Genomic DNA, 12968 nt, shown 5'->3' with positions numbered 1-12968 from the left:
GAAGGGAAACATGCAAATATTTAAGCCCTGGAAAAGCACCAATCGTTATTTTTATGAACTACAGCACATGGCACAATAACTGAATAGGACTGAAGGCATGAAATACTGATCTGTTCATTAATTATAAAGTATGTCAGTCTATGTATTTCAAAGGCAAATTACTGAAAGGAAAAGGAAGAACTTTCTAAAACGAACTTTGTTCCCTCTTAATTTGTCCAGATTTTTAATATGCCATTTTTCAGGACAGGAGCAGCCCAAACTCAGAAGAGAGCTGAATAAACAACAGTGGTACTGCCTTCTACTGCCAGGACCTGGAAGAACCTATTCATCCACTCAAAGGAAGAAACTTTTCCTCATGTGTATAAGTGAGGCTGATCTTTTGCAGTTCTTTTAACAGATGTCCTAGCCCTGATGTCCCCTTTCAAGTTTATTCTCTTCTAAACGAAGCCACCGAGGTCTCTCGTGGACATATGGCACATGGACATTAGAGATGCCATTTTTGTGCTGGGATCTGCTGACCTCAGGTCACACTGGCAAGAAGTTACCATCTGCCTATTGCTGTTAGATGATCAAAAAAGAACGTTTCTGGCTTTTCTGCCACAGCAAAACACCAAAGGGACTAAGAACATTGTATTGCTTGCAGCAAGTGCTCTGGCTGTATCTCACCTGACCTTGAAACTCTGTCCAAAGTAGTAAAAGCAGGAACCAAACTAGGGGTGGAGGAGTGGGTATATCACAGGACTGAAAGCAAGGAAAAACCCAGCAGCAGGTTTAACATCAGAGGGCCAAGTTAGCCCTGATATTCTCTAACCTTCTCTTAATTACCTCAACTTTCTTCAGTGCACAAACATTGTATGGGAAAATAAAACACCGAGGTAACTCAAAACAGTATTTCAGCAGGGCAGGGTAAACATGGGATCTCTGTGTGTTTGTTGAACACTGCAGAGAATTCCTTGGGCCCTTCTAGAAACACAGAATGAGAAAAAGTTAGAAAGCAAAGCCCTTTAAAAGTAAGAACAAATCAAAACTTTTCCTCTAACTGGATTGTGTTCTCAGACAGCAAATATTTCAATTTTTAGTTTTATAAAGATTACAGATGCAGTTTTGTTTTGTTCACAGATAAACTTCCTCTAAAGGACAAAACTTGCAGAAGCTTTGTCAAAGTCACAATCTCCAGCCAAAGACAGCAGTCAGCAGCACATCATCTCAAAAAATCTCTTAAAATTCTAATATTGTATTAGAATTTTAAAAGTGTTGTGCAAAAGCAAGGATTACTCCAAAGTTTAAGCAAAAACAATGCATTTCTGCACCTTCTGCAGAGATGCCTTCAGTTTACAGTTTCTTAGGTTTTGGGAGGGGATTGTTTGGTTGGTTTGTGTTGTTTAAGGAAGAATTTGATGCAGTCACCAAATCTACCTCTGCCTCCTACTGAATTTTTCATTTGGCTTCTTTCCTGAGATTCTGAACTCCCTCCATACTTTGCAGAAGGCCAGCAAGTGACAGAGCTGCTCTACCCCAAACTTCTGGCCTCTCGCACTCCAATCCATCACAGCCCAGGATGAAGGTTTAACCAGCTATGAGAAACCACTGAGCAAAGCTGCTCCAAATGCAACAAGAAACTCTTTTCACAACAGCATTAAGTTCACAAACTTTCCAAAATAAAGGTTTTTTCCCCTTCCAAGTAGCAAAGTCCCTTCGGTAAAGACAATTAAAGAACACCTGTGACTGACCACAGCATCACCACTGGCTGAGGCTGGTCTGTACGATGACACACACAACTCAAAAAGGATCAAACACTTCCCCAGACTGCAAACCAGAACATAACCAAGGCAGAAATTAGAAACTTGTACAATATTAAAAAGTTACTTCCTTGCATTCCACCTTTAGCTGTACAATAACCTCTCCCCAGCTTTCAAGCAATCTGACCCAAGTATTTTCTTAAAAAACAAATCACAGAAGATTTGCATTAAGCAGCAAGAGAAAGAAAACAAGACTTCCATAAAGTACATGTCTGTATCTGCTCCATGGTCTTGAATAAATCCATATTGTACCTAGCTCAGCAAACCAAAATTAAACCAAACAGCAATAGAAACTTCTCACCATGTTCCACGAAGACGTTGCAGTGAGGGCCCGCATGCCTCGATGACTCCTTCTTCCCTGCTCCTTTGATGAAGTGCAGGGCAGGCAGACTTGGCCTCCTTTGGTCCCCAAGAACTTTTCCAGGCTGCTGCCCCATAAAGTAACTATGGGCAGCCTTTCCCAGGACGAGAAGTTTCCAAAGAAGTCTGTGATCCCTGATCTTCCAGGCTGGGAAGGAGTTTTGAAGGAGAAGGTATTTAGGTGGGTGCACTGGCTGCACTCACAGTGGGATAAAGTCACTTGAGGTGAAGAATTAAGACAAATTCCTCCAATGCTCCTGAAGACAGCAACAAGGCTCCTTAGGTGACTTTATGCAAAAAAAAAAAAAAAAAAGAAAACAAACAAACAAAAGAAGCGAGTAAAAGTTCCAACCGCTCAGCAATGACCAAGCAGTACCAAAGTTTCAGGTTGCCATATGTAGTGTGTCTTCCACCGGGTAAAGGAGAATCAGTTCATCTCACAGGCAAGAAACCACACATGGGCTCACCCAGGGCAGGAAACAGCCATTCCCACCACAGCTAGTGTCAAGGTTTCTTTTTTTTTCCTCCTTTTCTTTTGCATAGCATTGAGTTAGCAAAGGCCAAAGAGCCACGGAGATTTGGCTTCAAGTATCGCTGAAGTCCAGCAGGGTCAGGTGCGCTGGAACCATGGCAGCTCTCCGGGCGAAGCAGCAGCAGCAGCAGCAGCAGCAGCAGCTCCGGGTGGGCTCCGCACGCTCCCTGGGCTGCAGGGATGGCACCGGGGCTCCTCGGTCACCGGGCTTCGGCTCCTTCCAGCGCCGCTACCTCGGGGCCGGGGGGCCCGGCGGGGCCATAGCGGCGTCGGAGCAGCGCTGGGGCGGCCGGGCCGGCGCCCCGTGCCCGCTGCCTCAGGCGGAGCCGGGCGCGGGGCTGCGAGGCCGGGGAGCTCCGGGAGGCCGGTTCCTGCCCAGCAGCCGGGCCGGGGCAGGCGGGGGGGACCGCGCCGGCCGCATCCCCGGGCGGGCGGGCGGCAGCGGGACCGGGCAGGCGGAGCGGGGCGAGGGGCCGCGGGTAGCCCGGGGCTGCGGGACTGGCGGGGGGCGGCAGAGGCGGCGAGGGAGATCCCGGAACCCCCGGGCCGGCGGGCGGGCGGTCACATCCCCTTCCGGCCCCTCCTCCTCCGCCGCCCCCGCCTCCCGCCCGATCCCGGCCCCGCTCCCGGCTCCGGGGACCGGCCGGGCGGGGAAGGGCAGCGGAGGCTCCCGGGGAAGCCTCTGAGCAGCGTGGCCGGCAGGGCGAGGGAGGGGATCCTCCCTTTAGGCGGCCCTGGTGAGGCATATCTGGGGTGCTGTGCCCAGTGCTGGGCGCCTCAGGGCGAGATGGGCAAGGAGCGGCTGGAGAGGGTCCTGTGAGTGTGAGGGGCACCCAGAGGATTTGGGGCTGGGGCAGCTCTCTGATGAGGAGACACTGCGGAGCTGGGCCGGGTCAGTCTGGAGAAGGGAAGGCTGAGAGGGGATCTCAGCAATCCCTGTCGGTATCTCCCTGGCGTGTCCGAGGATGGTGCCAGACTCTCTTCAGTGGTGCCCGGTGACAGGGTGAGGAGCAATGGGCATAAACTAAAACATAAAAAATTTCCTCTCAACAGGAGGAATAGCTTCTTTATGTTGAGGGTGGCGGAGCTCTGGAATAGGTGCCCAGAAAGGGTGTGGAGTTTCCCTCTCTGGAAACATTCCAAACCCACCTGGGCACATTCCTGTGTCAGCTCTCCAGGTGACCCTGCCCTGGCAGGAGGGTTGGACAGGATGATCTCCAGAGATCCCCTCTGACCCCAACTAATCTATGATTCTGTGAAAAAAAAAAAAAAAAAAGTGAAAAGGCCCCAAAAATCTTGTGTGAAATCCCTTACCTCTTTAGAAGGCCCACCCAAGTAGTTTTCCCACAGATCTGACTCTGCAGGGGTCTCAGAGCCTCTGGCCAGCTCTGAACCCTGGATGTTTGCAGAGATGGACAGGGAACAGATCCTTAGTGGATCAGTTGTGTGCACAGCCAGGAATCTGTCACCCTGCTTGCACAAAGGACTTCACTTCCTTTTAAATGCTCTCAGCATATGCAGAACTAGATACCAAAACCAGCCATAGAGGCCAGTGACAATTGAAAAAATATTTTATTGACCTATTTTTGTGCACCATTTGGTACAAAGATGGAGTTAAACCGCCAAATTCTTCAGCAGGTGCTGAGCGCTCCCTGAGCTAAAGAGCAGACCATGGTGCTGAAGATATTTAGTTTTTCATACATTCTCCAGTTCACCTTGGGGATAAAGAAGGTCAAGGCAGCAGCTTGAGGTCAGGGTGTTTTGGTCAAAGGTCTGTGGTTGCTCCCACTCCACAACAGGAGAACACACAATTGCAATTCTGTGCTGTAGCCTCCTGCTCAGGGCAACCATCTGGACACAGAGCAGCTTATTTATAGTGACTCCTCCCTTGTGACAAATCCAAACACACTCCATGTCTCCTATGCCATATTCAAGGTCTCTGGCAGACCTGCATTTTTCATCTTCTAACAATAGCATCCAAAATGGAGCACTTCATACAGCCCTGCGGGATCCTCCATCTCTGCTGTGCCAGGCTGCTCCTACATCACTAATTCTTAGTCAGGAGACTGAGCTCAAACCATTTCTATTGGATTTCTCCATCAATCACTCAGTTTGCAGGTACTGAGACTGGTTGTGCTGCGCACACACCCACACAGGAGAGAGAAATTCTCGTGCTGAGACAAATCCAGGGTCACATCTGTTGAACTCTGTGGAATTCCTCCAGGTTTATCTCAGTAATGGAGATCAGCTTCTCACCAAGGTGATGTAACCCTCTGGGCTCCCATGGATTGGAGGAAAGGGAGGAAATGAAGCTGTCAGCACAGGCTAAGCAGCCCAAGAGAATTTGTTACAAAACCCAATACCAACCATTCTTCACTGTAAAAGATACTCTCTTCTGGGTCTGACTGCAGCATCCTGGATAATCTCTCCTACCATGGCAGGGCTGAAGCAGAGTAAACTCCTGAAGACAACCATGGGTCCACGATAGTCAGAAAAATCTTCACCAAATTAAGCAAAAGTCATTCCAAATATGCAATAGAATCACAGAACTGTTTGGGTTGGAAGGGACCCTAAAGACCATCATGTTCCACCCCCCCTGCCACAGGCAGGGACATCTTCCAGGCTGCTCCAAGCCCTATCTAACCTGTCCTTGAACACTTCAGGGCTGTGCTGTGGACAGTACAGGCTGTAAATGTGCTCTTCCTGGCTTGCCTGAGATCTGTGCAGAGGAATGCACTTTTTATTTAACAGACCAGGTGAGTTTATCATTGAGGCCGACAGGCAGTTATTCCTTCTGATGCTGTGCAATCATAAGCAGCAAAGAGGGGCAGGTCCTTTGCCAGCATTTCCCAGCCTCTTTCCACTCAGCAGTTTCTCCAAAAGCATTTCCTGTTTCCCAGAGCACTGCTGTAGTTAATCTGGGACAATACAGAGGCAGATGAGTCAGCTGGTCACTCCCAAATGTCATGGTGAGATACCTGCCTTCCCCTTCCTGAAGGACACTACATGTTCTGCCTCCAGCCCTGCTGCCAGTTTTTGTGAACATGACTCTCCTGTTAAACTTGAAAGCTGCCCAATAGATTCAGAAATTGTTAGAGAAGAAAATAAGAAATTCAGAATTGTTAGAGACGGAAAAGTTGTGTGAATACAGAATAAGTTTAAAAAAAAAAGCTTCAGTGGTTTTTTTTAAATCAAGTCCATGTACATACTACCATTTATTTTTTCCTAGCAGATACTTCAGCACTTTTTGTTTACCTCCCATTAAGTGTGGGTTCTCACCCAACAGCTGCAGTGACATTTTCTCCATAACAATATCTTAAAAACTCAACCTCTTCACCAAATAATAAAACTTAGCATGCTAATTAACAGTCCTCAGGAACCTGAGAGAACCATTTCAAGATGTCTCAAATCTCAGTGGGATTTCAGTCTCTTCTCAGGTCTGTGCAAAGCTTTTTATTTGTACCACTCTCAGCTGAACAGCAAAACTGCATGGATGGTACAGAAGTAATGCAATAAGCAGCAGTAATTGGATTAATAACCCATTAGCACAAATTTAAAATCTCAGTGGTTATTCCTAGGAGTAAAGGAATTCTTGCTATTAGAACATGAACACTGGCACCAAGAAACAAGAAAATTCTTTTTGCAGATGAGTGATGTTGTGTTCTTATTCCTACAGACAACACTCACAGCAAGGGAACTAGTTACCAACCCCACTTCTGAGCACAGCTGCACCGTGTATTAACCCTGGAGGAGGCAGCACAGGAGGTGCTACAGCTGCTTTAGTGTCAGACACTGGTGAGCAAAGAAATCAGATTGGTCTGAGCTGTTTTAATGCCTGTTGCTGGCTTGTTGTTACCTGCTGGTTTGCAGAGCTGTGCTGGATGGGAAGCGCCAGCAATGACCTTGCTAAAGCCTTGCTACAGAATTTAGGTCTTGGCACAGCACTGGCTGAATGTGGAAAGATCAAAATTACCCTTCATGGTCACTGGGGAAAATACTGAGAGCTTTGGTTCCCTCCCATCAGGAAAGATCTACAACCAAACCTCACCAGCTGGTGTTCCTGGGTTTAAAAACAAAAGTACCAGGTAATCAGGAGTAAGGGAACTGGATGAGTCACATGCCTCCCCCATTTAATTCATCATTAATGCAAAATATCAGGAATCTTGCAGCAAGCAAGAGGAATCAGAAAGCTCAGAGTTGAAGCAGTCCAGATCTTGAATTGTTTTTTAGCAGAAATCCCTGAATTTCCCCTGTGGTAATAAGATAAACAGCTGCTAAACTACAGCATTGGGTGAGGGGGGGAAAAAAAGTACTTTTCTAAGTGAAAGATGCAGACTGCTAAAGCTTTTTTAGGCTTTTTGAACCAGTTTTGTCCATGGAGGTGTGTGTTATGTGGCTACCAGCAGCCTCATGGAGACCTGAAAGTGTCACCATCAAACCTTGGTTTTCAAATTTCCTTAGTCATCTTGAGGATGTGATAGTTACAACGCTTACTAGGAAATCCTCTTAAAACTCAAACACAACAATTCCCGGGCCTTGTGTGGAGCATTCCAATGATACCCCCAACAAGTTCAGTACTATTTTCAGAGGCAGCACGGGCAGTTGTGCAGCAGCAGCACGGATTAGCCATGTCCTTGCTTGTCCTTAGCCCCATTGTGCTTTAGGATCTGGGCAGCAGCGCTGGTGGCAGCCGCCCAGGCCCTGCTGTTTGGCAGGGCAGCGAGGCGGAGCTGCTGGAGAAGGGAAGCGCCACAAACGCGATCCAAAGGTGCCATCTAGTGCCTGCTCGGGACCACAGGGAAAGCGGCCCGAGCTGCAGGGACAGCAACAAGGGAATTGCTGGCTCCCAGGAAAACACCGAGGAAAGAATTTTCCCGTGTGCCTGAGGCAAGAATGCGAATTTGCAACGTGCATTTGGATTCAGGGACAGTTGGGACAGATGTTTTATCATCCCTTTTAAGAATTTCAGTGCTGTGGTGCAAGGATATATTTGCAATAAAAATAGAATACATATATAATAAACCAGCTCTAATACAGCACCTGGAGCTGAGAGGATTCTCCAGGGAAAGCATCACATTCTTCACAGAGAACGTGACTGACTGCCTGCCAACACTTGGCTCAAGGTGTCCACCTCTAACCACTGGCCTGAAGATCTTTACCAGTGTCATACTGGGCTCCCTGTCATCCCCCAGTCACCTCTGCCTGACTCACCTCTCCCAGGGATCCTGCAGGGAGGCAGTGCTTGGAAAGCCACTGTGAACACCAGGCAATCCTTACAGAGGAACCCTGTAAGGGCTGAAGAGGAAGGTCAAGTCCTGCTGGGATGAAGGGCAGCAGCTGAAGGGGAGATAAGACAGTGGAACCATTCCAAGTGTCCTAGCACAAGGAAACTTGAGCCAGCCACAGCTCTCAAGCTAGGCTAAAAACAAGCCAATGCACACACTGCTGAAGCACTGATTTGTTTCAAAAAATTTATTGAAATGTAAAATACTTAATACAAAACCATACTGGTGACTCCTCAGAAGAGGAGCTCACCTCTCAGGCATTAAAAAAAAAACAAAACAGCAGGATATACACAAACCAGGACACTGCTTGTCCAGAGCTCCTGGCTCACGTGGACAGAGACAGCCACATCCCATCTCATACCCCTGAGACATTCAAGTCATGAACAGCCAGACCCAAACTGTGGTTAGCAAGGCTGTGGATACTCCTGTTCTCTAAACACATGTGCCTAGGTTTACATTCTTAAAAATGAGAGCTCTCAGTCAGGGGACAGACTGGCAGATCTGTATCACAAGTAAATTAAAAGCCAAATCATTTTCTGGGGAGAGAGAAACATCACAAAACAAATGCCTTCCTCTCTGTCATTTTGCACAAAGTTCTGGGGCACTAGACACAGCAACAGGTGCTAGGAGACAGGTCCCAGTTGCATCTGATCTTTATAAAGGTCAGATATCAATTTTTCAGGCCGCTGCACTAAAAGGCTATTGTACTTAAGTACTACTTTATACTAAAAGGACACAGGAGATATCCTAGGAGTGAGGAATTTTGGTGGTTTCTGAAGTGTGGAATGAATGTTGGGAACTAGAACACTGAAAAAAAAACCCCATATAATACTGAGAATCAAAGCTGCCATGCTGGGATTTCAAATGACTGCTTCTGGCCATGTGCCCTATCCTATCCCTCCGAATCCAGCAACCTCTGTCGAGCTTCCAGAACGATCTCCTCTGTCACCTCTGGCTTGAGAATGTCCTTGATCTGCAGTGGAAAGAAGAGCAATATGAGCACCAGGAATCAACAACTACTTCTGCACTCAGTGGGGAGACAAAGGTCCCTGACACACAGTAGCAATCAGCAAGGGAGTTTAGAGGGCTGTGGTGAAAAAAGATCTATGGCAGAGGGGCCAAGGCATAATTAACACCTCATTGAGAATGAAAGCAGAATTCAGATCTCATTTATTTATGGGAAGAGAATTGCCTGCAATAGTGCTGGCAGGAATCACAGTGAAAAGCTGTACAGCAAGAGGGAAAATGGAGGCAGCCTTCCAGCAGTGCAGGATGTGGATACAGACATGAGCCTGCTCTCTGTACAATACATGACATTTTCATTGCTTCATAAAATGCACTGTACCCTCATACAATGCCAAATTTAACACTGTTTTCACAGGAATTAAAGGGTCCATAATCCCAGCGAGGGACACACAACATCTATCAAAAAAGGGACTGATCTCTCTTTAGGAATAGTTAGACTTTGCCAGAGGCAGAACCTTTCAAACTATCTCTGAAATTGGGCAAGGCAACTTATGTTGTGCAGAAGAGGAGAGTTTATGCTGTCACTTACTACAGGATGCTTTGGTAAATTAAAAGGAAACTCTGACTTCAGCAGCAACTGATGCAGCCTTTCTGTTCCCTCCCCTCAGAGTGGAATAAACACTACTGGTTCCTGTACCTGATGAGGAAGGGATGCTTCATAGCAATACAGGATGCTGGTGTCAAAGAGCATAATCTTGTGAGTAACCAGAGCCATGATGCAGTTTCGGAGCCGTGAGATCACCTCCCGGTCAGACAAGGGAACTGGCTGAGGAAGGACAGAGGAAAAGGGATGAATGCACAGGGAAATAATGCAAGGAAGACAAGCCTTGATGTACACCTAACACAGGATCCTGACAGCCTCAGGTTACTCAGGTGCCTCTGACTGTGTCAGACTAAAAACCATCACTGGTAGGAGAGGACTCACGTTGCCTGGACTCACCTCCAAGTTGGCAGTGTAGCCTCCAGCCTCGTCATCCTTCTGCTCCGGGGTTGGGTAGATCCAGATGAAGCCGTTGTTGCCGAGGATCACGGAGGCACCACAGGGCAGGTCATGGAAATGAGTCTTCTGGCGTTTCACAAGGGAGGGAGAGACCTGAACCAGCACACCCTGGGCAAGCTGGAGAGCAGACCACGAGGCTCAGCATGAGAGACACCATGAGCCACCACAGATAACACCAAGCCACTGATACACACTCACTCCATTCCTGGTCTAGGAACAACTCTGTTTTAACACCTTTTCCAGTGAAACAGTGAATATAAAACCTGCAAGCCTCTGGGAGTGCTGGGAGGATTAGCTAATGCTTGTGCAGCCCTTTGAAGATGAAGAATACTCTAAGTGCTTAGCGCAAATGTTAATAATATCTTGATCGTAACTACACATCAACCATCCCTGCAGAAAAATGAGGAGTCAGAGGCCCAATTTAGCAGAACACTTTCCCTCATAATCCAATCACTGTCCTTCACCCTTTGTGCAATAAGCACACTTCCCTTTCATCTTTTAAGTGCTAATACCCTTGGTCTGGTAATCCCAAACTGCAGCCTACGCTCCAACGGCCTCTTGGCTTATTTCAATGCACAAAACTAGAGATAAATGCCAACTGTGTAAAGCCTAAAATAGAGCCCTGGGGAGAAGAACAAGTCACAGGGGCAACAGCCAGCAGAAGAGGAATGAGGAGATCTCTCCACAGGATTTAATTCCAAGTGGCTAGTGGGGGAAGCAGAACTAGCAGGCTGAAACTGTGGACAGGGAGAGCAGTGGATCAAAGGGAAACTCAAGGACACCTCCTTTGCTTTGGGAAACTCTGCTTGGTGGTCCCATGGAGGAGCTGAGGGTCTCCCTGTCCTGCAGGAATGAGTAATAACAACATCCTGCTCTACTCCGTAGCTCTTTTCTTAAAAAAAGCCTCCAAAGGGCTTTATAGAAATCAGCTGGTGCAGAATGAACCCAGGATCGAGGGCTTTGGAATAACTCACCTTCCCATACTTCAGGCTCCGGGTGTGCAGCGATACAGCCCCATCAGAAAATATAGACTGGACCTCTGCCTGTGGGTGCCACTTAAGGAAACAGGGTCCCTAAGGCTGCCCAGTGCCACCCCAGCATAGCTCTCATCCCCAGCCAGGCCAGCCAAGCTCTCCCTGCTCTTCCCATGCCCTTGGCTCTTCTGTCAATGGGAGCAGCAGAAGGATACACTGATGAGATCCCCTTCCTGTAGGTAGTCCCTCATTGCAAGCTCATCTTCTGCTGATTTCCTTCTCTGAAACATCACAACGAAAGTTACATGTAGCCCAGAACGAGAAAACATCCACCAGTAGCTCTTTGTGGGGGACCTCAGGATGCCACGCAAAACACAACCAGCTACACTCACCAGCTCCCCACCAGGTAAATTTATAGACGACAGCAACAGGACTGAATCCAGCCTGGAATTTGTTTCCACTTTCCATCGCTTCTGCTGAACCTAAGGGGAAAAAAAACCACCCAAACTTATAGGTACACACTCAAAAACTGAATGGGAGCTGCAGCTCACCAAACTGCAGGAAAGGACAGCTCTACTGGCTACTTCCAGCCCCATCCCGGTTAAAATCCACACACTTCCAGTACCCTGAGCAGAGACACTGATGTGTGTCAGTGGTTTAGGATCCCGGGAAGCTTTTAGAGTCGGACTGAGCCACAACCACCCTCCTCCTCCTCGGCACCCGGCAAACAGGGGGCTTTACCTCCGTAATCCTGCCGACCACGATGTCGCCGATCTCGCCGTTGTACCTGGGACAGAGAGCGGCGGTCACACACCTCACTCACCCGGCCGAGCCAGGCCCCGCCGCCGGCCCGCACCGCCGCGGCCGCGCTCACCTGGCCTTCAGCGCCCTGACACACACCAGCTTGTTCACCCTCTCCACCACGCCGGCCACCGAGGCGATCAACTTGTCGTCCTCCACATAAGTACCGTGGCCCCTGCGGAGAGACAGCGGCTACCTAAGGACAGCCCGAAGCCGCGCCACCCCGCCGCCACTGGCTCTTCTCCGGCGCTGCCCGCACCTCATGTATCCCGTGTCCGTGGTGATGGTGTCCCCCGGTGCCACCAGGTGCTTCTCGCCGCCCCGGAGCGCGCTAGAATCCAGGGGCGCGCGGGCCGCCGGCAGCCTCATGGTGACCGCCGCCATCTTGGCCCCGCCGCTCGCGCCTTCCGCCCGCCATGTTGGCTGCTGGCGACAGCGCGCCTGAGGGCGCGGGCGGCACCATCTTGAGTGAGGGCAGCAGGGGCGGTGACTGGGCAGCCATGTTTGTTCCTGGCAGCAGAGTGCCCTCGGGCTTCGCTCCGGTGGAGCCCAAGGGGGACCGCGGCCATTTTTAGTGCGGGCAGCGCCCGGCAGTGACCCGCTCCCTCAGAACCTGCTCGGCAAACCGGGAGAAGCCCGGGAACCCTCCCCCGGGGCTCACCGGGCCCCACAGCCCGGGCCGAGGCGGGGAGCAGCACCCCCAGTTCGGGTGCCCCTCACACACGGTGTCCCCCTGAGGGCAATCCTTTCATGCCCTCCCCAGCTGGCCGGTGCTCACGCTCGGCTCAAACATCCCCGGGGGACTCGGCCCTGAGCCCTTGCCCTCGGCCGAGCTGTGCCAGCACGAACTGATACGTCCGCGGAAAAGTTTTATCCATTCAAGCACCGGCTGCGGAGGAAATGCTTCGGGAAAAGCAGCCCGCGATGACCGTCAGCAAATATGTCCCTTCCCTTCAGGAGGGCTTGCACCTATGTCCCATCACAGCCGAAATATAGGCACTAATTCATGGAATGTATCAAAGGATGGCAGTAGCTGTGGCTTTATAGATGACTGTACAAGTTCACAAGAATAGGGATTGGCTGGGTGGAGTCGGTAGATAGCACCCGCTCCAGAGTGAGCCAGCCCTTACCCCAGCTTCCAGACCCAAAAAAGGGCTTCTTTAGCCAAAAATTGGGGGATTTTCCCCTCCC

General features: G+C 49.4%; 2 protein-coding genes across 2 annotated transcripts in view; both read right to left on the bottom strand.

Moving 5' to 3' along the window:
• The window catches only part of ABL1 (ABL proto-oncogene 1, non-receptor tyrosine kinase), a 76879-nt gene extending 74480 nt beyond the window's left edge, over positions 1-2399 (bottom strand). Inside the window, exon 1 of the mRNA XM_066562898.1 lies at positions 2101-2399. Coding sequence (XP_066418995.1) covers positions 2101-2236 — 136 coding nt within the window. The 5' untranslated portion in view covers positions 2237-2399. The remainder of the gene's footprint in view (positions 1-2100) is intronic.
• A 5749-nt stretch (positions 2400-8148) lies between these two features.
• Positions 8149-12204, bottom strand: EXOSC2 (exosome component 2). The gene is made up of 9 exons (XM_066562873.1): positions 12037-12204; positions 11851-11952; positions 11718-11763; positions 11369-11458; positions 11192-11257; positions 10977-11045; positions 9943-10119; positions 9640-9768; positions 8149-8949 (listed from the first exon to the last, which is right to left on the bottom strand). Exons 1-9 carry the CDS (start codon positions 12159-12161, stop codon positions 8869-8871), a joined length of 885 nt encoding a protein of 294 aa, XP_066418970.1. The 5' UTR covers positions 12162-12204; the 3' UTR covers positions 8149-8868.
• Between the last annotated feature and the right edge of the window lie 764 nt (positions 12205-12968).

This window comes from Molothrus aeneus, chromosome 19, assembly GCF_037042795.1.
Source record: "Molothrus aeneus isolate 106 chromosome 19, BPBGC_Maene_1.0, whole genome shotgun sequence".
Lineage (NCBI taxonomy): Eukaryota > Metazoa > Chordata > Aves > Passeriformes > Icteridae > Molothrus > Molothrus aeneus.
This window is presented reverse-complemented; position numbering and strand designations above follow the sequence as displayed.

Bases quoted from the DNA above. Each gene is read 5' to 3' on its own strand.
- EXOSC2 (XM_066562873.1), bottom strand. From the start codon at position 12,161: ATGGCGGCGGTCACCATGAGGCTGCCGGCGGCCCGCGCGCCCCTGGAT. The intron at 9,769-9,942 runs GTGAGTCCAGGC...GTCCTTCCTCAG, and splicing joins GCTACACTGCCAACTTGGAG to CCAGTTCCCTTGTCTGACCG. The intron at 8,950-9,639 runs GTACAGGAACCA...TTTCCACTGCAG, and splicing joins AAGCATCCCTTCCTCATCAG to ATCAAGGACATTCTCAAGCC.